The 25,923-nt window shown below is 52.5% G+C and overlaps 1 protein-coding gene across 2 annotated transcripts; it reads right to left on the reverse strand.

Moving 5' to 3' along the window:
* Positions 1 to 495: 495 nt before the first annotated feature.
* TMEM72 (transmembrane protein 72) lies at positions 496 to 25,923 on the reverse strand. 2 transcript variants are annotated; one of them, XM_002930492.2, is made up of 5 exons: positions 25,647 to 25,923; positions 8,040 to 8,106; positions 4,061 to 4,132; positions 2,379 to 2,518; positions 496 to 974 (listed from the first exon to the last, which is right to left on the reverse strand). In XM_002930492.2, exons 1-5 carry the CDS (start codon positions 25,714 to 25,716, stop codon positions 496 to 498), a joined length of 828 nt encoding a protein of 275 aa, XP_002930538.1. In that variant the 5' UTR covers positions 25,717 to 25,923. The 2 variants fall into 2 exon arrangements, with proteins under 2 accessions (XP_002930538.1, XP_034518765.1); XM_034662874.1 differs by lacking the exons at positions 4,061 to 4,132; positions 8,040 to 8,106; positions 25,647 to 25,923 and adding an exon at positions 3,433 to 3,540.

The following is a 25,923-nucleotide window of genomic DNA, read 5'->3' on the forward strand; positions in this document are numbered from 1 at the left end:
CTGGGGGAGCGGGATGTAGGGCTACCTGCAACGCCTGCCGTGGAGATGCTCAAGTGGCCAACACATCCTTGGGCCTTCGGAGCTGGATTGCTGCATCAGAGATGGGATGGACCATGAGTCCTTGCTGAGGGCTGGGCCCTCATGTCGGGAGCAAGAGAAGCCCATTGGCTTCTGGGCTGAAGCAACTGTATGTGAGATGGGACTGATGGTCTCTTTTGGGGAGAGCGCAAGGATTTCCCCGCTCCGTGTCCAGGAAGGAGGAACGTCTGCCGGCTTGAGGCAGCATGAGCTCCACCTGTGCCTTCCTCAAGGCCTCTGCAGGATCTCGATGGCCCAGCAGCTTAGCTACCATGGGGATGTCTGGTCACCCCTTGAAGCCCTAATCCGCGAAGCCCCCACACTCCCTGGAGCGGCCTCAAACATCAGGAAACTCCAGGCAGGGCCGTCAATCTCTGCAGACCCTTTTCTGAGTATCCCCCAGGCTGGAACAAGCCATCAGAATAGGTTGGTGTCTGTGAGAGCAGACAGGAAGATAGGGGCTGGTGGGGGAGGGATGATGGGGGTGGTGTCAGAGGTGGTCTCCTCTGGCTCGCTGTCCCCGTCATCTGCATCTTCAGTGAGAGATGGGATGATTCTGACCATACTGTCTTCAAAGTGCACCTGCTTCTTCTTGACCAGCGAGTCAGCTGGCTCGAGAGTCAGCCCCGTCAGGGTGTCTGGGCCCTGGGGGGCATTGGGCTTCTTGGTCCCCTTCAGGATGCTCTTCATGTGGATGAAGAGGGAGCCGGTCCCCTCCTTGAAGGCCCCGTGGAAGGTGTAGGTTTGCTCGGTGTCCCCGGAGCCGGTGGTGCTCACAGCACTGCTGGAGGGGTCCGTGTACTGCTCTGGGGGAGCCGGCACCTCGGGGTCGGCTTTGCTCTTCTTCCGTTTGCTCAACAGGAAGTAAGCCAGGGCAGTGATGATGAGCATGGAGCCTGGAAGGGATGCGGGAGGTCAGGATGCTGGGCGTGTGCTGGGGAACAGCCAGAGGCTGTCTGAGCCCGCTCTTCCAAAGGGCCACCGTGGCAAGCTCAGGCCCTCTGGGCTCCAGCCTGTGCATCGTATCATCCTCATACACCCACTTCAGATTCAGGGGGCTGGCCTGGTGTGTGGCTGAGGGATGTCAGTGGGGCCAGTGCTGTGCTGGGTCTCACCCTGCTTGGCAGCCCGACGACCCTGGGCCTGAGGCCCCCTGCCTATTGACAGCCGACGCTGGTCCACCTGCCTGGCCTCTTATCACCATGCTTGGCCGCCCTGTTAGGACCGCGTGCGGGGAGGCACCTGCCATGGCTGCAGTGGGCCTGCACCCTGTTTTGGATACTGGGCTCCAACTGCTGAACTGGGCTTCCTTCCCTTCCCAGAAGTGGGGAGATGCTCCTTCCGCAGCCTCCCCAGTAAACATGGAGGAAAGTGTAAATCCTACTGGGTGGGGTTGGCCTAGCATGGGTCCCCGTCTTGGGTGTACCTCCCCCCCCCCCCCAGCCCCCCCCCCCCCCCAGTCTCCAGGCCAGGGGTCCCTCTGTCTCAGGCTGAGATTGCTGCTCTGGGTCTCCTGCCAGGAGACACACTCTATCCAGAGGAAGCCTCTGGGTGTCTCTCGCTCTCCAAGGAGTGGGAGGTTGTGGCTCGCTCTGGCCTCGGCAATGCTGAATCCTCTGGAGTCCACCAAGGGCCATACAGAGTGGCCCTGAGATGCTACGACAGGTACATTTAAAGAAACCACCGGAAGGGAGAGGAGGCTCTGCCTTTCCACTTTGTTTCCCTGCGCAGTCTACTTCCGGCATTTTCGGCGGCTCATGAGGAGGGACACAGCTAGGGAGCCGGGAAGAGGAGGGCTCTAGCAGAAGAGGTCATGGGCAAAACCCAGGGGTGGGAGCTCTGAGTCTTGGCTTCTAGCTGAGTAGCACCGTGTGTGAGTTGGAGGGGAAGATGTGGAGGCTTTGAGGGTCTGCCAGGGGTCCCACCATGGCATGCCTTCCAAACCAGGCTGAGGAGTTTGGACCTGAATGGGTAGGCACGGGGGAGATATGGAAGGGTTTGGACGGAGAAGTGACCATCTCATACCCTCTGAAGGCTCAGACCACACATAGGCATTAGAGGAAATTCTCTGTGTGTGCAGCCATTAGACCTACATGACAGGACATTCCTGCCACTTGATCAGCATGACAGATGCCTGACTCTTCCTTGTCCCCATGATCTAGGCCAGAGAAGTCCGTGGGGCCAGTGGGGGCCCTGGAGCCAGTGTCACCGAGGCCTGCGAGAGGGGGATTCAGCCCCTCCTACTCAGAGCCCACCTGTGGTGGGGGCTCCCTGCCTCCACTGACTCTTGGAGCTCCTACCTGGGATGGTCACGTGCCAGACCAGGACAGGGTGGAGAAAGCAGGCCACAGACAGCAACATGTAGGCCAGGAACTTCTGGAAGCAGCCCAACCAGCGGGCTTTCTCCCTTGCTCTGTAGGCCAGGGACTCTGGTCGACATCTGCCAGGAGGAAGTCCAGGATTAGCAGGAAACAGGAAACAACCCAGAAAAGCCCCAGAACATGGAAAGCTATTGGAGGCTGGGATCAGGTCCTGCTGTGCCCATTTCTATTTAGTGGCCTCTGGCTAAACTCTCCCCAGGGGCTGGAGTCCTCATTATGGGTTCCACAGTTAGGGGTCTTGCCTGAATCATTCTAGAGGGCCCTCAATTTTTCTGAAAGGCGGCCTGGCCCTATCTTTCTGTCAAGGGTGATGGGAGCTGAATGATACCAGGATTCAGCAAAGTCAGGGGGAAGGAGAACAGGAGACTCAGGGGCCTTTTGGGAGGTCCCTAGGGGAGTGGAGAAGGAAACAGCTGGGACAGCTGTGTAGACTGTGCACTGTGCAAGCTGAAGGCCACCTGAGTGAACAGGCCGGAATCCAGCTCCACCTTGGTCACAGAGCCTCGCCTAGGCATGAGATGGCAGCAGCCCAGAGGGGCTTCTTTTTAAACTGGCTCGCGGGGACCCCACAGGGGCCTGGCGGAGGCCTGATGCCGAGCGGGTTTCCTCAGCGGTGTTGCCTCTGAGTTTCAAAGGAGGAAAGGGCTTGCCTTTAGGTTCATCTCCTTCATCGTCTGCATTGGTCTGGAGCAGGTCTGTGCAGGCTAGTTTGGGACAGTGGCAGGGCTGGAGGATGATGCTGGTCCGGAGCACAGCCCTCCTCCCGCACACCATAGCCATGGCTCATTGGTGCCCTCTGGTGGACACTGTTTTGTGACCAGACCCTGGCTGGGAGAGGAGGGAGTCCGGAGCCCGGTGAAATGCCCCTTTGGATTCAGGGCTCCTTCCTCTCCTGTCCCAGAGAAGTTGCAAAGATCCCTTGGCAGTGCCACTCATCAGAAAGGAGGAAGCCTGTTGCCTCAGGGCTGGTTACCTTGGGAGGCAGCTGATGGCCTTGCAAGGCCCCGGAATAGCAGGATTTGAGGCCTGGCTCGTTCCCTGACTACCTAGAGATGCAACTGTCGAGGTTCTGAGAGCTGTGTTCCAGGGACTTCCCTTGGCCACACTGATGACAGCTTCTGTGAACTGAGCGCTGCCAGACAGCAAGTATGGGCCTCCGTGGCTTCCCAAGATCCTTGTAGCCCCTGACTTGTGCCTGGGTCCTAACAAGAAAAAGAGCCAGTTCTCAAATCTAGCTCGGCTTACTCCAAGACCATCTGGACTTCCGCAGGGTCCTCACCTCTCCATGGGTGCCTTGGATGGCGGGTGCTGCTATGGGCTGTTCTTGGAGGGGGGGATGGACTCTCCCGGGGCTTCTGGGTGGGAACAGACCCTGTGCGGATGCTTCACTCACTCCCCTGGTTGGGAGCAGAGAAAGGGGACCACTGGTCCTGCAGGACTGAGCCCATGTCTGGGCAGAGGCTGGCTGCACCGTGGTGGGGAAGCTATCCGAAGCTACTTCAGGAGCAGGACATCACCTGGGCTATGGCCTTACAGGTGGAGGGATCTGGGGGTGTCTGGGGCCCCGAGGTGGTGGAAGGGCTGCTCTGGAGGCTACTTACCGGAAGCAGATGGCCAGCAGCTGAGCCGCAAAGTAGGCCCCTTCACACACGGAGAGGACAGCGCCTACAAACCTGTGGTGGAGACAGGGAAGGTTGGTCTGGTGCCATCGGATCTGCCCTTCGCTCTCCCAGAGCCTGCTTTCTCACAGCATCCGGGGCTCCTGGCCATCTCCAGCCAGCAGACTGACCAGGAGTTTCCTGGCCTGATGTTGCCACCCAGCCAGCATCTGCCGGGAGCTGCGTCCAGGCCAGGGCTATGCTGGGTGGGGCCTCAGTGGAGGGGTGCGAGCCGGGGTCCAGATATGGGTGACGGAGTATAGGCCAGCAGGGGAGGCTGCCTTGACCCCGGTCCCTGTGTGACCACTGACAGTCACATCCTTATAGCTACTGTCACACTAGCATAACAGCCACTGTCGGTGGTGTGAACCTGAAGGCTGGATCTCTTCCAGACTCCTTTCCTTCTCCCTCTTTTGCCACTGTCCAAACAGTCTGAGTTTGGGCACTGCCCCCTGCCCTCCCCTCTCCCTCTCCTGCTCCTCCACTCTGTCCCCACGGGCTGCCCTGAGGGCTCCTACTGCCACCTAAATGTAGCCGTAGTCTTCCCAATCCAGATTGCTTCAAAAGCTCCTCACGTTCCAAGTGTGGTCCAGGGAACTTCCAACCAGAATCTTCTGGGATATATGTGAAATCATAGATTGCTGAGCCAGCCTCAGACTTTACATATCAGAATCTTCGGGAATGGAACTTACATGTTTTATTGGAGGGTCTTATCGGCCTATAAAATTGAAATTTCTTAGCATGCCTTTAAAGCCTTACATGAACATTCACAGTCCTCTGACTACACAGGAAACTACCAGGTGCCACAGGGCCTTTGCCCAAGCTAGCCCCTGTTGAAAGGACTCCTCTTTCCTCCTTTTGTCTGTCTTGTGACCTCTTGCTTCTCCCTGTTTTACTGTGTGACCTGGGCTACCACTCTGTAAATTCCCTTTGTCAGTTCCCTCCTTAATTCTTCCCCGCAGCCCAGGCCCACTCTGGGAATAGCTTATTGTGAAGTGCTCCATGGACATCGCTGGAGTGAATGAATGAGTGAAAGGAGGTGCTACCTCACGGGGGAAGGTGGCTTGGGGCCACAGTTTCCTCAGGGACCTGGGTCTTGCCCCCACTACTCAACGGCTGTGTGCTTAGAGGCAAGGGGCTGGACCTTTCTGTGCTTCAGCGCCCTCGTCTGTAAACCGACAGTAATGACAGTGCTTCAACAATAAAATTGTCATAAGGACTGAAGGAGCTGATATTTGTAAAGCCCTTCAAATGTGGCACAGAGTGTTCACTATATAAATATTGTAATATTGTTAGTTATTATCATTTTTTCTGTCTCTCTCCATGAGCATTTAGTACTTAATCCCTGTTTTCTCCTACTCTCCCTGTCTCCCAGTATCTCCCTAGCCCCTACTCCTCAGCTTTTAAATTGGATAACCAACATTTATATAACGAGCCATGTGCCAAGCGTGTTCTAAGGGCTTTACCAATATCAATTCGTTTAGTCCTTCTAACAATTTTATAATTGAAGCACTGTAATAACCCTCAGCCTACGGCTAAGAGCATCGGGGCACAGAAAGGTCAAGCTCCTTGCTGTGGTCCCACAGCAGACCAGTAGCGAGGGCAAGATTTGAACCCAGCCCTCAGACTCCAGAGCCTGTGTTCCTAGCAAGCACCCCAGCGTGCGTGCTTTGCAGAACAAGCGTCATTGCCTTTTTCTACATCCTGGGATGGGGGACAAGGAGGAAACTGAGGCTCGGGCAGCAGAGTGACTCGCCAGGTGTCCTGTCTGCTGCCATAGAGGCTGTGCTTCTTGGGGTCAGGAAGGTCTGGTCACTCAGGCGGGGCAGCGAATCCACGCCGAGAGCCCTGCCGTGGTAGCAGGATCCCACAAACCAAGGCCTCTTCCCTGGGTGCCACACCGGCCACGCAGACCCTTCAGCCAATGGTGTGGCTGCTGTTTGTGGGTGAGTGTGAGGAAGGCGGTGAGGGGCCTCACGGGAAGGAAGGAGAAAGATGCGAGAGGAAGCTGGTGTGCAGAGAAGTGGAGAAGAACAAGGAGAAAGCCAATGATAGCTCAGTGCCTACGGGAGCCTGCTCTGGGCCTCGGCCAGTGCCAGGTCCCTTGGGACCCAGGGGAGGAAGTGACAGTGTCACAGGGGTGTGCTACCATCGACCAAGGCTCTGAGTGTGAGGGCACACAGAGGCAGGAGTCTGAGATCTGTAGGGGAGACAGTGTGTGTGCAGCGAGGGCTGCGGAGGGGGAGGAGGAGGGGGGGTGGGGCGTTGCGATGGTCCCTGAGGGGTGAGTGAGGGTGAGTGCAGGGGGGATGGGAGGGCGGGCAGTGGCTCCCATCCCCTGGGGCTGTGGAGCAGAGCTTGGTGGAGAACACAAACTAGTTTACAGCGAGGGGCGGGGGGAGGGGACTTGAGGCTGGAAATAATATCTTCTAGGACAGGACCACAGAGTGACCAGAGGGGCACATGTCTCCTAGGGACAGGGACAGAGCAGTCCGGAAGGGGTAGGGTTCTGGGCAGAATGCAGTTTGCATTAACTGGCTATGGAGCTGACCTGTTACAGTTGGACTCTTACTTGAAGTGATGTTTGTGGATAAACGAGGCAGAGAGAGAGGAAGAGAGGAGGAAGGCCAGTCTGGCTTCTGGATTCCGGGGAGACAGTGTGCGGCGGCCAGGGACAGGCTCAGTAAGGCATGCAGGGAGTTGGAGTGAAGAGAAGTCACTTGCAGGCAGCGGGGCTCCGGGCTCCGGGCAGGCTTCCCAGGGCAGAATGCCAGGAAGGAATATTGGGCTTTGGGAACATAGAGCTTGGGGGGGGGGAGGGGAGGGGCGGGGGGTAAGTCACCCCGGGGGGCTCAACGGGGTGAGCAAGAGCTCGGAGGTGAGGTGATGTAGGTGAGTGTGAGAAAGAGTCTGAAGCTCCGGAGGTGTAAATTGAGTGACAAGAGAGATGGCAGAGGAGTACGGCCTGGAGGCCGTGGCAGTGGCCGAAGGTTCCGGAAAGGCCCTCTGTTTCTAGGTGGCTAATTTTGCGGCAGAGTGGAAATAGGTTAAGGATGGTTGGGACACGGTGGATGTGATCTATGTAGCAAATCGAAGAGCTGCCCTGGGCAGTGAGGCAGGGAGGAGGGTGGACGTGGACGGGGAGGAGGCAGCCTGGTGACCCCCGCAGACCAAAGCACAGGGGTGCTGCGTCCCTCAGGACGGGGCTGCTGAGAAGCCACTTGGTCAGAGCTGGCGGGGACCCCATGCCATCCTCCCTCTTCAGGCCACCACTGCACAGTGATGTCCTTTCTGCCGGCAGGCATTTGTGGAGGCAGCTGGCAGGGAAGAGAGGGCAGAGGCTAGGGAACTAAACGGACCCGGGCCCGAGTCTGGGCCCTGCTGCCCGTGTTTGTTGACGCGGGCTGGGCTGCTTACTCCCTCTGAATCTTCCACCCTGAAAAATTAGGACTGTATGCCCTTCTCCGGTGCTATCAGAGCTAAAGGACACAGCCTAAATAAAACGTTTTTCTGTGCTTGGCATGTAGAAGGCTTAAATATATAGTCTTTGGAGCTGATTCCGCTCTCTCTAAAACAAGCTCAGTTCATGTTCGCTGAACAAAGGGACGACTGAAAAGATGGATGGGTGGAGAGATGGCTGGCTGGCTGGGTGGATGGACAGACAGGTGGATGGATGGATGGGAGGATGGATGGATGGGAGGATGGGTGTGCAGGTGGATGGCTGGCAGGATAATTGTTTGATTTATGGGGTGATCTGACCAAAACCCTGCTCAAACCAGAGAATATCCTAGAAGCCCTCTCTACTTCGTCCACCTGTGGGATGAGATGGAGTTAGGGGAAAGGGGTGGGGGCTGCGCTGTGTTAGTCGACAGACTCAGAGCAGAGCAGGCAGGCAGGGAAGGGCACATGCACACATACTCACAGCAAATAGAAAGCCAGGCTTTTGAACTGCCCCTGGAGGAAGGTCTCAGTGCCCACGCCGATCAACACTAAGAGGGGAAGAGGAGAGGGGAGATTGGGCCCGGCTGCTCCAACCTCATGGCGGCCCCGTGGGTGGTTCCCGGCTGCGGAGTGAGCCTTCTCCCCGGGGACTGAGAGCCAGGGTAGGCTCTTCTCCATGTGGCACGGGGATTGCTGGCTGGGAAAATACAAGCGAGCAGGGAGCCTTCTGGATCCGTCTCTGGAAACCAGAGGGGTTTTAGGCAGAACCCCAGAGGTCTTTTACGCCAGCCCCCAGAGCACAGGTGCCTTCCCTTCTCTGCCCACATTGGTCATGCCACCACGCCTCGTGCCCCCAGAGACAGCTGATGCTCACAGGCCACCAGCCTCTCTGCTCCACAGCTGTCCTCCGCATGTCATGGCCTCAAGGGGCCTCACTGTCCTGCAGGCCATAGCCGTATGTGCCGTGTTGTCTGGGTTCAGTGCTTGGCTGTGGGCGGGACCTCCCCAACCCCTGTTCCCTTGCCCAGATCACTGTTCTAGCTGTTTCTGTGACTGCGTGTTCACTTGCTGGTTTGGTGGCTGTATCACATCCTCCTGGCTCCTGGCTTTGGACCCAGTGCTGGTTAAGCTCCTGAGGGTTTGCTCGGGCACAAGAAGCTGATCAGCCTCGTCCCTCCTCTCGCTGCTTCTTGGCAGTTGGTGTTTGTGCTCAAGAGCCTGACCTTCTATTTGTCGAGGGTGAATATTGTCTTGGACCCAGCTTTCCAGACTTGCTGGCTCCGGGCTGTCTCCTCACAGGGATTCCCCTGCTCTCCCTGCTTCGCTCAATGAGCTGTGGCTCAGACCCCATCTGCTCATGGATGGAAACATTCCATAGACAGCACTGAGGTGTCCTGAAACCTTCCTCCAGGGCCGCATGGCCCACTCACCAGAATTCTTTCTGGTCCTAACTGATTACACTGCGTGCATCCTACATTTCTCTCTGGGCTCAGATGACACGCCCTGGTATGGGCCGAAGTGTGGCTTCACCTTGTCTCCCTCCCAGAAAATCAAAGATGGCAGCGTTAGGCTGTCGTATTTGGCTGCCTGTGTGTGGCTCTTCGTCTGTGCTGTCTGGGAAGCTGCCTCCCTGGGTCTGATGACTCCTCTCCTCCCTGGCAGAGACCCTGGGTAAACTTCCCTCCCCGGTGTCCGGAGCCCTTTGTCCACTGTGGAAATGCTGCCTCCTGAGAAGCACTGTGAAGACCTTCACTTGGGCCACCAGCACCTCCCCCTCACGTCTGGGGGATTGGATTGTGGAAGTACTTCAGGGAGAAGGGCATGGAGCGCTTCAATCTAGGAAGGGAAGGGAGGTGCCTAAGTATGCTTGGTGAGGGAGGGTTCCAGCACTCCCCTGGGCTTGGTCCAGAGCCGTGGAGGACACTGCCTCTGCCTTCTCCAGGTTCTAGATGGTCACTGGCTTGTACCAGGTGAGGGGCCGGGAGCGTTGGGCAGCCACACACCCTTCCAGAGGGTCGGCATAAGCTGCGGAGCACTTAATGCTTTCTACACAAGGTCACACTTGTCCTGGTCCCTGTCCTCGTGCAGCCCAAGGCACAGAGAGATCTATCCTTCCTGCTTTACCGGGAGGAAAGCAAGGCTCAGGCAGTCACCTCGTGTAGCTCTTCCAAGGACACGTCAGAGAGTAAAGCACCTGCAGACCAAACTTGAGACTCTGGCTCCAGGTGGCAGACAGTCTCCTGGTTCCCACTGTCTATCAGTGTGTGCGTGCGTGTGTGTGTGCATGTGTGTGTGCGTGTGATGTGTACCTGTGTGTGCTGGGCGTGTGCACCGCAGGCAAACGCCCATCTATTTAGTTTTCACTGTGTGTCCTGTCCTGTTCTCGGTGTTTAGCATTTATTAACTTTTTAAATCATCACGACAGTCCTAAGTGAAAGTATTCTGTTATCCTCATTTTACAGAAGGGAAACTGAGGCACAGAGCGTGTAGGCAAAACCAACCTACCAACATGGGTCATTCCAGCATTTCAGTCTCACATCTGCTAGTTAATAGCTGAGTCCCTCAGTCTTTCTGAGCCTCAGATTCCGCCTTATCCCTCTTGCACGTAATTGTTAGAAGGATTCAATTAGCTGACTGAGGCCAAGCACCTCACATGTACTCAGTCCCTTGCTCCCCTTCCCTGGGCAGTCTTTGGAGATTTGCATGGCCTTGCGGTGAGTGACCACCAGGTGGCAGGAAAGGGTCTTGGGAACTCAGCCCTTCTCCCTGATTTGTTTGGCATGCGGAGAGTTATTCAGATGCCTTTCCATGGAAACAAAAGGTCTATAGTCAAAGGGGCATTCTAAGAATGCTATAGTGGCAGCCCTGGTTTGCAGTTAAAAAAAACAAATCGATGAAACAGCAGAGAAGAGAAAGAGGTGAGTTGGAACCCTTTTTGTGTGTTCTGACCTTGGCAACCACGGGTAAGTGCTTCGCACGGAAGGGGGCAATGAGCAGCGGGCAGAGGCCGGAGGGTGGCTCTTTAAATACCAGACCCCACGGCATGGGCAGGGGGGGGCCTCAAGTGTTGGGGAGACTGAGCCACGTGTTCAGATTGCCGGTCAGAAAGCGACCTGACCTCGGGCTACAGGTGAGAGGCTTTGGTGATAATTGGCTGAGATGAAGAGGCAGACAGGAGGTGGTGATGGAGGGGCAGGGCCACGCTCTGGGTGCTCCTGGCTGCCCCCTCTTCCAGCACGCTGGTAGCCACTGCTGGCCCTGGCTCCTGAGGGTGTGCTTGGGTGACCGTGTTCACCTGCTTAATACAAGGCTGCTGTAGGCACAGGAGCTCAGGACAACAGGGCTGGTTCTGCCCGGGGGGTCACACGGGTAGGCTCCCCAGGCACAGAGAAGGGCCTGTCTTGTCATTGCATCCTGGTTTTTGTTTTTTTCAGGGTAGTGGAAGGCAGAAGCGTGGGACCAGAATGTGTCGGGGTTTGGAAGCCCCGGGTGTGCCAGCCCAGCGGCCTCTCAAGGAAGTCCCAGCACGTGCCGCACACTGCACTGGCCCCCTCACCCCCACCCCCGCATGCATCCCTCAAGGTGGGAGTCATCAACCGCGTGTTATTTATGGAAACATCCCAGCAAGGCTCCTGGGGTGTAGCCCCATGCCCACGGCGTGCTGGTGGGAAAGGGCAGAGGGCAGCCAGAAGCAGGGCTGATTCCCAGGGGCTCCAAGAAGTCCCAGCAGAGGAAGGACTCTGGTGGGAATGGTGATGGTGGGGAGGACATTTTCTGGGGGGCTCATGCGTATGGGGGGTGTCACATGGATGAGACCCTTGTTGCCATGGGCAGTGGACCACTGTGTCCCCCAAGCCCAGCTGTGACTGGGTTTTTGTAACGTCTGCCACAGAAGGAGTCAGGAAACGGCCACCTCACTGCCTCAGGGACCGGCCTGGTGCATAAGCTGCGGGGGAGTGTGGTGACCACCCGCTCGAGGCCTCTGGCGAGGGGCCCGCCGCCTGAGCAGAGTTCTCTTCTGCATGTCAGAAGTAGCCACAGCCGAATCTCCGTGCCCAGGGCAGTTCCACCCAGGAACCCCAGAGTTATTCTGGTAAGCCAGGGTCCAAAGTCCCCAGCGGTCAGCCTGTGCCCTCGTTTATGGCATATTCTGTGCGCCGGGCCGATGGTCGTGGACCCAGGAAATGAAGAGCTGTGGAGGGTGGGAAAAGGCCCCAGCACCCTGCAAGCCAGCTGAGGGCGGGCTCCATTCTGTCTGGGAGCCGAGGACAGCCCCGCAGAGAGGGAAGGCCCGGTGGGGCCAGGAGCACAGAGCAGCATGAATGAGTGTCCGGAGCTGCTGTGGCCGTGGTTCTGTGGGCTTCTCTGTGCAGTTCCTGAAACCGGGTAAGGTCACAGATTCTGCTCTGGGGCAGTGACAGTGCGGCTTCCTGGGCCCACACCCTCAAGTCTTTTTGCACCTTGCGACTTCCTCCTACCCCTCCAAGGGAGCCAAGTCCACTGAGAAAGCTTTGCCCTGTGGTGCTGGGGGAGAGCCCTGTCCCCACAGTCTGGATGCAGACAAGTACCCTGGGCATTAGACCTGCTTCTGCGAGAACTTACTCTCCTCCCTAGCCCTTATCTCCCCAAAGGCCTCCTGGGCTTCTGAATGTCACACCAGTTGCCATGACTATGGAAAGTGAGCCAGGAATGGTCTCCTTGTGAAGATATTCCTGCTGATCCCTGGGGCAGCAACACTCCCAGAGACCAGACCTGGTAAACCACTTGCTGGGCTCTCTGGCAGAAAATGGGAATCGACCACCATGTACTTAACACTGTTAGGTGAGGGAGATACCCCTAATTATAGCAATACAATTTGGGGTTTCTTTGTTACAATAGGATGCACTAGATGGAAGCCACCCACAAAATCTTTGCAACTCCCTCATCAAGAGGTGGAGTCTAATTCCCCTCCCCTTGAACGTGGGCTGGACTTAGCGACTTGCTTGCCCCATAGAATGATAGAGACTTACACTGATGATTCGCAAAGAGCTTCCACCCAGCCCTCTTCCAATGCTTGTTCTGGGGGCAGCCACCCCCCACGCAAGAAGTCTGAGGCTCCTGACCACCATGTGCGAGGAAGCCCAAGTGAGCCATGTAGAGAATGCTAGAGAAAGAGAGAGAGAAAGAAAGAGAGAGAGAGAGATGCACGGCCATCCCCCTCTGGCTCAGCCCTCTCCACCAGGCATAGACGTGTTCAGTGAGGACGTTTCTAGACGACATCCCAGCCCCAGCATGTACGAAGTGGAGAAGAATCGATGAGCTAAACCAGCAGTCAGAAGCAAAGCTCCAGACGTTCGGCCCTAGACGAGCCTTTGCAGCCACCCCACCTGAGCTCCCAGCCCTCATGCCCCTGCAATGAGCCATCTCCACTGTCTCTGCCTGAGCTCCTGAGCCACAACATTTCAATCACAATAAAATTGATGTAGCCTGAAGTCACTAAGGTTTGCATTGGTTTTATTATGCGGCCACAGATAATTGGAAAAGCAGCTTATCCTATTCTCTTAACTACCTGGGATTTTTGGCCCTGAGTCCCCGAGTCCCCGAGTCCCCGTGTCTGGTCTGGTCTGTATTTTGACTCTCAGCAGGGAACCTGCCCCCAAGGCCCCTTGGGCCTCTGGCCCTTCTCACTGGTCCCCAGCTTGGTTGTCCGAAAGCCAGCTTGCGGGCTCCTAGGTCCTGCAGCACCTCTCCCCCTGCTCAAACTCAGACACAGCCTGGGAGACGCAGTCCCCCAGGAGTGGGGTGGTGTCTGGGGACTGCTTTTGGGCTGTAGAATCCTATTGGTGTTATGATATCTTGGGATTTCCTGCAGGATCAGTGAGGCTCTGCCTCATTTAAAGCAGCTCTCTTCCACAGATTCATGTCACAAAGATTCCCAGTGGAAAAGGGAGGAAAGCAAAACTTGAGACCCCCTACCGCAGGAGAATTTTGTGAACTGAATCCAGTACTCACCCCAGACAGCCGCCACGGCCATTGCCGTGGAAGCTCTCAGGCTGCTGTCCTCACTGACCTGTGCTGGGGACAAGCTGGCTTGGGAAGGACCAGAGTTCCACATGACGTAGATGCAGGACTCCAAGACGCTTTGAGTGAGGGTCTGGATTTTCCTAAATGTTTTTCCAGGGGACCAGTTTCCAGAACTGGGGTATTTCAGAAGCCAGGAAACAAGCATGAGGTGTGGCCCTAAAGTGCAAGAAGGAGCTGTGGGTGAGAAACGGGCCTGGTATGTGAGAAGAGGCTTGGTCATCCTGTCTCCTGTGTGTCCGTCTCCCCAGGACTGCATGGGTAGACCGCCTGCTGTCTCAGAGGCCTCCTGTCGACCCCATGGATGAGAATGGGTACAGTCCTGGCTTTGTGGAATTGGAGACCTAGGAACTCTGCCTGGTTTCCAGAGTTAGGCAGGGCCGTCTGTAAGACACAGAGACATTATGGCATCCGGCAGAGCTGGGACGAGGGACAGGTAAGCAGGGCACCTGGGCATAATATTTAAAGAGGCGCTCACTCTAAGTTCAAGAAGGCGCTCACTGTAAATTTAGGGAGGCACACCCCAAATTTAAAGAGGCGCTCAACCTCCATGTAAGGAGGCGTTCACTCCCAGGGCCATGCAGGGTCATCAGTGGCTCCCTTGTGATCACGAGAATGAGTGCCTCCAGCCCTGGCCTCTGGCAATGTTTGTGGCCCAGGGTTTGGGAGCCTCTAAGCTACTCGTGGGATCTGGCTTGTACTCTGGTCCTCCTTCCTCCTGACCAGGTAGCCTGGCTGGCAGCTCTGACATCCCTTCACAGGGCTCTAGTTCAGCGTGACATGGGCAACCCGTATCAACAATTCTCTCCAACAAATGACCCTGAGGCCTTTTCGCAGAGCTGGGCATGAAGACAGAGGAGCTGACAGTTTGACGGTAGAAACAAAAGTCAGATGTGTCCCTAAAATCAGGGCTTCATTATAATCTACTCTCCGTAAGAAGGAAATTGCCCTCAAGAACAGCCTAGATTCCTAGATGTGTTGGATTTTGTGCTGCAGGTTGGAGGGGTGCCAGGCAGAGCTCAACGTAGCCACCTTTATACCACCATTAAGCTGCCCATTGACTGATTCCATCTGGCCCTGTTATCTGTCCTCTGAGGTCCTGTTACTCCTTGACTCAGCCCAACAGAACCACAGTAGGAGCCCAGCCCAGTGCAGTCCGCCCCACCCTTCTGTCTCGCCCCTTCTGCACACCCCCCGGGGGCTGCTTCCTTGGCGCCGGTTAGAGCCCACTCTTCCTCCACAAGCATTTATGGACAAGCCTGGCCTCTTCCCCTTGTCCCCTTCCCTCCAGTCTCTGTCCCTCGTGTCTGGGCCAAGGCCCAGAATTTTCTTCTCCCAGGGGCCTGGGCTTTCTTTGTGTAGCTTTCCGGAGTGTTTTGTTCTCGTTCAGATTAGCAGGAATCAGATGTGCGGGACCGAGACCCCGCAGCGCACTGCCTTCTCCCGGGCGTCCCGAAGCTCTGGTCTCAGAGTGCAGGGGGAAGCAGTGAGGGTGCTGCGCTGTGGCAGGGAGAGCACAAGGCTGCATCAGGAAAGCTGGGTCCTGACTCCTCCGGCAAATCATCACTCTCCCGTCTGCTTCCTCTTCCGGAAAATGAGGATAATAAAAGCATGCGTAAATGACCGTGAACATTCAGTCTTAGTAAATGATAGAGCGTTGTGCAAATGTAGATGGCGGCTAATAGAATTATCAGGAGAGGGAGGCTGTTCCTGCCTGAGAAAGGCAAGTGCTCTCAAGGGGGAAGAGAGGGTTTATTCTCATCCTTTTCTTCCATTAATACACATTTTTATGGTGGCTAAAGCGCTCTTCTCAATACACCGATGGTTGTTCATTGATTTTCCTGTCTTAGGTCCCTTCTGCAGGCCTGGCTGGGGTTTAGTAGTCCAAAGCCCCATGCACTTCAGCATCTCTTGCGTCATGTCCTCTGTGCACCTGCTGGGGAGGCCAAGGGCTTAGGGCCAGTGCGCTCAGGAGGATGTGTCCTGTCCGTGGTGCTGACTCTCGAGGGGCTATCCTGGCAGCCTCTGGCCTTGGGCTGCTTTTGTCTCAGGACTGACCTCACGGTTGGCTGCAGGTTGTCTGTTCTGACTCCATAGCTGGGTTGAGTTTTGATAATCCTCTTACATTCAGTGCGGTGCCCTGGGGGCCGCAGAGGTCACTAAAGGTCACATTACATGGTTTTCCATGCCAGACAGTGCTCTTGGCTCTGGATGCCCAGGAGGAAGGATGAGAATGTCGTGTTCATCATTGCTGAGGGCAGCCTCATAACTCACCCTGTTATAATTATTGCTTCTCTTCATCCTCAAGTCTGGTGTGTCTCCTACTGGTCTTAAGGTCCGTAAGGACATGTCAGGTAAGGACGGTCCAGCTGATGACAATGGCCGGGGATGGTTTACGGGCCGAAACCATCATGGCTGATTGTAGAGGTAAAAGCTAGATTTGCACCATTTCTAAGAACATGAAGATGTTGGAGGCAGTTGCTAAGAACCCATCGAGAAAAGAAGGTAGTTGCTGTAGGTTTCTTAACTCCGGAGAAGCTGTGGCAGAGTCTAAGCCTGGCAGGGAGGTTTACCTATCTGTTGAGAGGAGTTCAGCTGATACATAGGAGCCAGGTTTCAGAGACACTGTGAGAAAGGACCAAGATTTTATAGTGGAAAATTCTAGATATTCAAGTAGAAGAGATTTTAGAGCATAGCGTGGCACTCAGTACGCCTCACACCTCTCACAAGCCTGTGTGGGGAGAGTTTCCTGAAGGCAAGAGAGTGCACCAGTTTGGATTCTCTAAACTTGATTCTCTAAACAGGAGCTACAGACCAAAGTTGACCAGCCAGGAGGTCTACTTTGCTTGGCCTTCTAGAAGGCCTGGTGGTAGATAGCAATAATGCTCCTCTCCGTGTCCACGCTGGTTGTTACGTGACTTTGCAGTCCCCCACACTAAAGTGAAGTCTGTTCCCCCCACCCCCCATGAACCTGAGCTCAGCAATGTGACTTGCTTTGGGCAAGAGGATGTTACCAGGCCTCATGCAAGCGGAGATATGAAATGGGTTCGTGAACCGGGCCTGCTCTCTCCTGCCTCTGCCATTATCATGCACATCTACCTGAGCCAACCTGCCAGAACATGAGGGACATAGGAAGCAGAATGGCCCTTGTTTCCTTGTAATATCACCTTCCCCCACTTCCGTCCACCCCCAGACAACCACTGATCTGCTTTCAGTCACTAGAGATTAATTTGAATCTTCTAGAAGTTTATAAAAGTGGAATCATATGGTAGGTACTCATTTTTGGCTGTTGACTTTCACTCAGTATAATTACTTTGACGTTTGTGCACGTGGTAGCATGTATCCGTTACGCCTTTCTATTGCTAAGTAGTGTGGATATGCCTTGGTTAGTTTATAACTCATCTGTTGAGGGGCATTTGGGTTTTCTCTAGCTTCTGGCTATTACAAATAAAGATGCTATGCACATTCACGTACAATTTTTGTATGGACATTTGCTTTCTTTCCTCTTGGGTACAAACAGCTAGGAGTGGAATGGTTAGATCATATGGTAGGTATGTGATTAATTTTTTAAGAAACTGCCAAATCATTCCCAAAGTGAGTGCACCATTTTACATCAGCATCAATAGTGTCTGAGAGTTCCCCATCCTTGCCCACACTCAGCACTCGGTGTGCAGGGTCTCTTTATTTTAAGCCTTTCTAATATTCTGTAGTAGAATTTCATTTTACTTTTGATTCGCATTTCCTGCATGACTGATGAGGTGGAACATCTTTTCACGGGCTTATTTGCCATCATATCTCTTTGTTAACTTGTTTTCTCATTCCCTTAACATTATATTTCAGAAAGTGAAGTATTTAATTTTGATGGCATGCAATTTATCGATTTGTTCTTTTATGGATTGAACTTTTGATATTCTAAATAAGAACTATCTGCCTAACTCATCACACAAGTTATAATTACTTTTAGATAACAGGATAAACCTGTTTGTAGTTTTAGGAGCGCGCCTGGGTGGCTCAGTCCGTTAAGTGTCCGACTCTTGATGTAGGCTCGGGTCATGATCTCAGGGTCGTGGGATTGAGCCCCGTGTTGGGCTCCAGGCTCTGCACAGAATCTCCTTGTCCCTCTCCCTTTGCTCTTCCTCCCACTCCGTGTCACTTTCTTTCTCTGTCTCTCTCTCTCTCTCTCAAATAAATAAATAAAATCTTTAGAAAAAAAATAAAAGTTTTGTGGTTTTAGGTTTCACATTTAGGTCTATAATCCGTTTTAGTCTTTTTTATGTGTGGTACAAGGTATAGATGGACATTCATTTTTGGTAAATGGATATTGTTCAGTACCATTTGTTGAAACAGTTATTCTGTCTACACCAAATTGTCTCTGTACTTTTGTCAAAAGTCTGTTGTTTATGTATGTATAGGTCTATTTCTGGACTCTATTCTGTTCCATTAATCTATTTGTCTTTCACTGTGTCAATACTGTATTGTCTTAATTTCTGTGGCTTATAATAGGTATAAAATCAGGTAGTGTTAATGTCCTTGATCTTTGATTACAAAATTGTTTTCGTTATATTAGGGTCTTTGCTTTTCCATGTGAATTTTGGAAACAGCCTTCAAGTGTTAGAAAAAAACTCTATTGGGATTTTGACTGGGATTGCATTTAGACCACACAGCAGTTTTGGGAAGAATTGACATCTGAACAATGTTGAGTCTTCTGACCCATGAGAAGGATGTATTTCTCCATTTATTTAGGCCTTTTGACTATTTCTCAGCATTTTTTTTTTTTTAGTTTCCAGTTTCCAGGTTTTTATTTATACTTTTGGGGTCAGATTTATCCCCAAGTACTTCATATTTTTGATGCTATTATAAATTACACTTAAACTTTCTCATTTTGTAGTTTTTTGGTTGCTAGTATGTAGAAATATGATTGGTTGTTGTATATGGATTTTGTCTTCTGCAACTTACTAAACCCTTTATTAGTCCTAGTAGCTTTTCTGGTAGATTCCGTCAGATTTTCATAGATGACCATGTCATCTGTGAATAACAGGTTTTTCTTCTTCCTTGCTGATCTGTATGCATTTTATTTTTTTCTCTTGCCTTATTGTACTGGTTAGAATCTTTAATACAATGTTGGCTAGAAATGGTGAGAGTGGACATCGTTGTCTTGTTACTAATTTAGGAGAAGGACATTTGATCTTTTATTTGTAAGTAGCTGTAGGGTTTTTTGGTAAATGCTTTTTATAGGCTGAGAAAATTTTCATCTCTTTCCAGTTTGATGATAGTTTTTGTCATGAATGATGTTGAATTTTGTCAAATGCCTTCTCTGTACCTATTTTCATAATAACATAAGGTTTTCTTTTGTAGTTTGTTAATGTGGTCAGTTACATTAATTGATTTTCAAATATTAGAGCAACCTTAATGTTTCCCTTGTTTAGGATATACTATCCCCTTGACTTTTTTTTTTTTTTTTTGATTTGCTAAAACATTATTCGGACTTTTACATCTGTGTTTTGAGGGATATATGTCTGTAATTTCCTTCTGATGCTTTTATCTGGTCTTGGTATTAGAGCAATGTTAGTTCTATAGAATGTGTTGAAAAGTATCCCTTCCTTTTCAGACTTCAGGAAAGGTCGTGTAGCCTAGATGGTATGTCAATATGCTACTTTCTGGTGATGATATCATTAACACGGCCCTGCAGGGTTTGCTAAGACTATTAAAGATATTGCCTCTACCACAGAATAACATCTTTCTTGTAAGGAACTACAGGGGAAATTTCTTCTAGGTCTTGATTTCAAGTCGAAGTATTTGCCCAAGGTATTTTCTTCTTATTCTTTCTCACATTCAAAAAAGAATGCATCTGCCTACCCTTCCACACGATAGCTTTCCTGGTGTCAGAAATAATGACCATACCTCCAGATACTGTCCATCCATGCCATATAAGCCATGCTTCTTCATCAGACCTTCTCCTGGCCTCTGTAATCTAGGAAGGTTCAGGGGGAGCCCATAGAAGTCTCTCTCTCTCCTCAGCATCTGCCACTTGTATTTAAGGACAATCCTTTTTGATAATAGCCCTCTTCAGATGGTTGTTCAGAACTAAGGACAATTTTAAGAGAATTGTCAGCCCATAAAAACAAACAAACAAACAAACAAACAAAAAATGAAGCTACCATCTTCCTTCTGATTTGGTCACTGCAGGTAGTATAGAAATAGCCAAATCCTGTGGGCTGATCCTAATGACCCAACCTCAAAGTGTGAAGGAAAATGTTACTCAGGAAAAGACTTCATGTTCTAACTCCTTCCTCACTTTGCAGCTTCAAGGGTCATAGATCTCCTGGTTCCTTTCCTCTGGTCTTCCTTCTTTCGCATCCTTCAGGAAGAGCCCATCACTCATGCTATACGGTCCCTGCCTTCTACACATTCCTCTAAAAATTCACCAGCACTGACTGAGAATCCACGCGCCAGGTAGTTTGCTGCTTTAGTCATTGTTTCGTTCAATGCTCACAAGCCCAGAAGGTAGATACACTCATTGTCCCCATTTCACAGGTGAAAAAACTGATGTTTAAAGTGGTTAGGTAACATGCCTAAGGTCACACACCTGGTAATTAGTAGAGAAGGACACAGATTCACCCCTCAAACTCTACACGGCAGTGCTTCATGCTAGGATGTGTATCTTTGGCTTGTCTCCTTAGTCAGACCATGGGCTTCTCAAGGGTAGGGGTCACAGTATCCCAGTCTATGTGTCTACATCGTACAAAGTGGGAACTCAGCAAATGTTTGCTGAATAAATGAGACCTACATGGAGTTACAGATTCTTTGTTCTAAATCTAAGGAAGACACAGGCATGAGGAAGTAAAGAAACAATGTTTGAACGAAATCATATGATCTTTCAGTGGCAGAAGAGTGGAACAGAAATAGGGATATTTCGTTTACTCATCAGGACAATCAGATCAGAAAAGAAAAACAGTCAACATCCATTTGGAAGATCTGAAAACAACGTGGTCTTGCTTAGGTAATAAATCCGCCTGTGGACATGTTGAAGTGCATGAAGCTTCCTTAGATGGCAGGAGATGGTCACGGGCAAACACATTGAAGAAGGATGGAAATTAGCATGGAGAGCCCAAGATGGCTGTCTTAGAAGCATTAGTTTTTTGTTTTTGGTTTTGTTTTTTTTCCTGAAGGCTTTGATAGGGGTAAGGTCAAACTATGCATTTGCTGTACTCTTTAGTACTCTTTAAAAAATAATGAGAACATCTGGGTTTAAAGGCTTCTTTTGTCTTAGGCTATGTTAATAAGCCGAATCTCCATTTTGAACTGAGTGTTGGCAAAGAATGGGGCTGTTGGGAATGCGGCTCTGTCCTTTATGTAGAGAAGAGGTTAATGGGTCAAAAACCTGGAACAAAACAAAACCCCTAAGTGATTCCAGGTTGATCTAAAATCGTTGATTTGTGAGAAAGAGCACATTAGCCTGACAAGTGGGGCTCATTCAAAATGGCCTTGTCTCAGTGCCAGCCCATTTCCTTGTTGGCTGTGTGGTGCCCTTCTCTTTGGAGCAGTGTGCTGACAGCCCCCGGACGTGCCACTGCATCACTGCCCTGTGAGTGGGCAGACCGGACCGCCAATACCAGACCTGCTGTCTCCTGGCTGTGAGACCCGCGCCAAGCTACTGCAACATTCTGAGCTTCAGTCTCCTCATTGGTGAAATCGGACTGAGATCAGCATTTGGCCCTCATAGACACTGGTGGGGCTTTAGCAAGGTCATGACTTTATCTTACTGTTGTTGTCAGTTATGCATCTCTGGACTCATAGATGGAAGGTCCTGCTGTGATAGTTCCCTCTGGAAATGTGAGCAGATCTGTCTGTCCTCTGATGAGGTCCAGGAGTGGATTTGGCTGGATGGTTATGAAAGTCTGAACGGCAATTATTCAGAGAGAGCAAATGAGCAACTGCATCAAATGTCGGAGTCTTTAGATTTAGGAAGTGTTTGGTCATGCTTACTATGCTCGGTGTAACTGGGCCCAACTTCACCATGACGCCACCTGCTTGAGCCCGTGTATGGTATGGCCTCAGGCAAGCCTCTTTTGTACCCTCTGTGTGTTTCGTATCCTGCGTCTTGGGGTTGCCAAGCCATAGAAAGACATGTCTTTTAGCCTGATTTAGGTGGAGGACACACTGATTAAGACAAAGGTCTCAGGAATAGACCCTCATCAGTTAGAATTTGCCTCTTTGCTTCCTGGTTGTGGGACCCTGAGCAAGGTGTGTCCCCAAGCTTCAGTCTCCCCCCACCCCGTGCAGTGGGGGTGACGATGGGCATGATGATGCTTCAAAGGGTAGTTATGAGGGTGAAAGGAAATACTACATTTAAAACATGTAGCACAGAGCTTTGTTCACAGTAAATACTCAAACAATGTTTATTATCAGCTATTACCCCAGGGTAGAGCTGGAAGAGTGAAGAAAGCCCTCAAGCGCTGGCCGTGAGAAGCCCCGATTTGAGCCTCCTTGTTCTGAGGAAAGCTGCAGGGGTCTCCACAAAGGGCTGACATGGTGGGCTCTTTCCATTCTCTTCCCCACAGACTGGGGGCCGGGCTGCGGAGTGGTGAGGAAGCACATGGAGATTGTCCCTCAGGGATTAAGAGGATTGCAGAAGGTCGAAGGGAAGCCAGTCCTGCTCCCCAAGATCAGAGATGGGGAGCGGTCCTGTGGGACAGAGAAGGGGCACCCTGCCCCTCTGCACTCCCATCTCGGTAAAACGCACTTCCCAGCTTCCCTTTCCTGATGGTTGGTTTGTAATGACAATAAATCACAGGGCCGAGCATCCTCTGGGGCCTGAGTCTCTCAGGATGTCATGGCCCTGCCTTTCTGTGGACATAGTGAGAACCTGCTTTGAGGGTTGGACAAGTGGGTGCCTGACATCTGTATGGGGAGGTGTGGAGCACTCACAGTCTGCGTGCAGTTCCTCAGTTGGGTTTGCTTCTTTGGGTGACGCCTGGAGCCACATCTCAGCAGGAGAGACACCAGTGGTCACACACGTACACACACACACACACACACACACACACACACAATTTCAGCTGGTACTTTCCATGCCTATAAGAATCACCTGATAATTTCACACACACACACACACACACACACACACACACACACACACACAGAGCCTTCCAAGCCAGGGAGGTAACGCAAATGAGTGAAGCTAGCCAACTGTAAGACAAATGTTGGGGAGAAGCTCTGTGATGACCTGGAAACCTTATAAGTGGCTCAAGTCATTAAGAAAAGTCTCATAGGAGAGAATTTTGTAATTTTAGAAACATTTCAGCTGGGTGCTGTCTGCTTGTGGCCTGTCTACCCCTGTTTGGCAGTGGCAATGCTCGGTCAGTGCCCACTGGTAGTGTGGGGGTGGGCATGGGGTGGGGCAGCAATGGCCCGTGGGACCCCTGGACATCTTGATGAAGCTTTATCCACAGTGACTGGGAGGAGAAGACGAGATGAACTTCGTCAGCCAGGCCACCGCCACTGGGCCTTGCCATTCTGGTGGTCTCCTGGGGTCTGGTACCCTTGGAATCTCTAGAAGCCCCAGATCCCATCTACAGAGGCGAACGGGATCCAGGGAAGAGGCTGGTGGATTGGCAGCTGCCTGGTATCTGCAGGTGACAACCTTGAGCCACATGCTTTTCCTAGCTACTGGAGGACCTATACTTCTTCTCATAGAAGGACCAGGACCTACTTTAGGTCTCCTGGGCTTTCTGCAAAGTGACAGCCCCTGTCTCAAGTCTTATTTCCTTTCTAGTAGCAGTGCTACTGTAAATGGGGCCTGGACTTCTCAAGAGATTTCAACAACAACAAGAGGCTTAGGGAATGAGGAATTTGCAAATCTTAAACACTGGGAATAGGCCAGGAGCTTAGTGACGCTGGAAGAAACTTGAGATTTGCCCAAGAGCACCAAAGCCCCTCTCTCTAGCTTCCCACTTGCTCCCAGCACTCTAGAAAGCTCCAATAAGATTATTGGAAAGCCTGGCCATTAAAAGGCATCTCATGGCCTATTTTTAGCCTGGATCCTATATCAAAACCAAGTGGAAGGCCCATCTTCAGCATTAACAGCGGCCTTCCGCACAGAGATAAGAGTTGTGGTTAAGAGGAACAGCGTGTGTGTGTGTGTGTGTGTGTGTGTGTGTGTGTGTGCGCGCGCGCGCATGTATGGCTGCAGACCCTTCCACTGGCTGAGATAAATCAGACATTTAAACTGTCTCTTGCTAGGCTATTAGAAAAATAGATATATCTTAAACCGGCTTCCTGACAGAAGGCAGGCCTCAGCTCTGGGCAGGATGCAGCAGTGGGAACCATCACCAAGTTATCTGACAGCTGGAAAGGGTACATCTTACCAATCTGGAAACCAAGGCTTAGAGGAGAGCAGGGTGGGCTCAAGATCAACAGGGGTGAACCAGGACTCGAACCCCAGACACAGGAACCCTATTTAGGTTTACCGTCCTCTCCCCAGCATAGGAAGCTGTAAGCCTTGGCAGTCATTCCCTTACATGTAGGTGACAAGGTGGTTCCGGCGGAGGCTGGAATGGGCTCCCCCACCAGCCCATTTACTTGGGGCCCTCAGCTGAGCAATTTGAGACCCTTCCTGGTGTCCACTGGGCAGAGTTTCCTACTCTGGGAAGCAGGGAGTTCCTTGGCCAGAGTCCTGGTCTTTTCAAGAGGTGAGGCACCTGGAATCCAGACCGCCTGTCCCTCTGATCTGCAGTGTGACCTTGGGCAAGGTCGCTGTCCCTATTTGGGCTCAAGGGCTCCATCTTGCAACAGGAGGAGTATCATTAGACCTTCTCCAGCAGTTAACTTCCTGTGCTGAGGACCTAGACACTAGAAGAGCCTGCCGGCCAGCCTTCCCACCAAGGTCTGAACGGGGTCATGCGGGCTTCTCCCAAGAGGTGTATGCCTTCAGTTCCACTGAGCTGTGCTCAGTTTGTGCATCCTTGATCCTCCAAAACACCAGGCCAGCAGGTCCTGATCAGAAAGTGCTATCCTAGAGGGGCCGGGTGGCTCTCCCAAGGTCACATACCAGCAAATGACAGGGCAGGGGCTGGAAGAAGCACGGCTGAAGTCTGTGCTGGGGGACATTTCCTATTTGCCAAGACTCATACTGGATTTTGTCCAGTGGCAAGGAAGGACTTGGCGATCGATGTGTGTCTCTTCCTTGTTCCCAAGGGACAGTGGAGCCTAGAGCTGAGAGCTCAGAATCCTGCCTTCTCACTTCCCGCACACAGACTCTGACCATGTGGGGGACCTGGGGGGCTACAAGTTGGAGTCTGCATTGGGGAGGGGAGCAGGCAGAACTCAGGATCGTGGCTGCTCTGGCTTTGCTCTGAGAGTCGAGCCGCCCTGAGATCAGGCTGGGTGAGGGAGAGGAGCCCAGCATAGGGAACCGTTTTGACCCCAGACCCAGTGTGTGTTCCTATAGTCAGACCACAGAGAGGGGGCCTGGGTTGCTACAGGACTTTCTGTTAATGGGGTGAGAGTGGCCAAGGGAAGCCCAGGATCTCCACATCCAGTGCTAGAGCTCGGCCTGTCCCAAGAGCTGGGAATTCCCTTTCCATGAGATGGAGCTGTGGTTCGAGTACCACATGATGGGCTCTGTTGACCGTCTTCATAACTACACAGCGAGGCACCCGATTCTCACATTTGCTGGGTCTTTCATGCCTTCAGTGTCAGCTCTGGCCTCCACTTCACAATAGCCCTCAAGGAGGATGGGCAGACCCTCTTTACTCATTTGCCAGATGAGGACACTGAGGGCTCCCAAGGTCACCTGGGTGGTGGCTCGCCAGGTGAACATTCAGCCAGGCCCCCTCACCCAGGCTCACCCCACTGCACCTGCCGCTGCCCTGCAGAGCAGTGTTTCTGGAGGCATCGGGAAGAAAAGTGAGGGCAGATGTGGCCCGATGTGTCCATCTGTCCCCAGCCGGCTGGCTCCCACCCCTTGAGCAGCCTTGTCTGCTGTGCCCAGGGCATAGGGGACCGCAGCTGGGAGGCGGGGTCTTACCTGCAGCAGTGGTGATGCCCAGGAGCCGGCAGGTGTATTCCAGACCAGTCCAGACCATTTGCAGCTTCATGGTGCCAGGGTTGAGGGTAGGGTCCTAGTAGGGCAGGCAGCAGAGACGCTGGCCTGAGATGCTCCTGGATGCCTGTGTACAGGGGGAGGCTGTGGCTGTCGGCTCTGGGCCCCCGTGCCCTGGGGCCCTGCCTTCCAAACCAGTCTTGGCCACCACAGCCTGGCTGAGGTGTGAATAGGGCTCACCTTCCCGGCTCTGCTGCCTATG

This window comes from Ailuropoda melanoleuca, chromosome 6 (genome assembly GCF_002007445.2).
Source record: "Ailuropoda melanoleuca isolate Jingjing chromosome 6, ASM200744v2, whole genome shotgun sequence".
Taxonomy (NCBI): Eukaryota; Metazoa; Chordata; class Mammalia; order Carnivora; family Ursidae; genus Ailuropoda; species Ailuropoda melanoleuca.

What these genes read in the sequence shown, in the direction of transcription:
- TMEM72 (XM_002930492.2), bottom strand. Translation starts at nt 25,716, where the DNA reads ATGAAGCTGCAAATGGTCTGGACTGGTCTGGAATACACCTGCCGGCTC. An exon ending in GGGCATCACCACTGCTGCAG is followed by an intron (nt 8,107 to 25,646) that starts GTAAGACCCCGC and finishes TTCCCCTCTTAG; the next exon opens with TGTTGATCGGCGTGGGCACT. An exon ending in CTGGCACGTGACCATCCCAG is followed by an intron (nt 975 to 2,378) that starts GTAGGAGCTCCA and finishes CATCCCTTCCAG; the next exon opens with GCTCCATGCTCATCATCACT.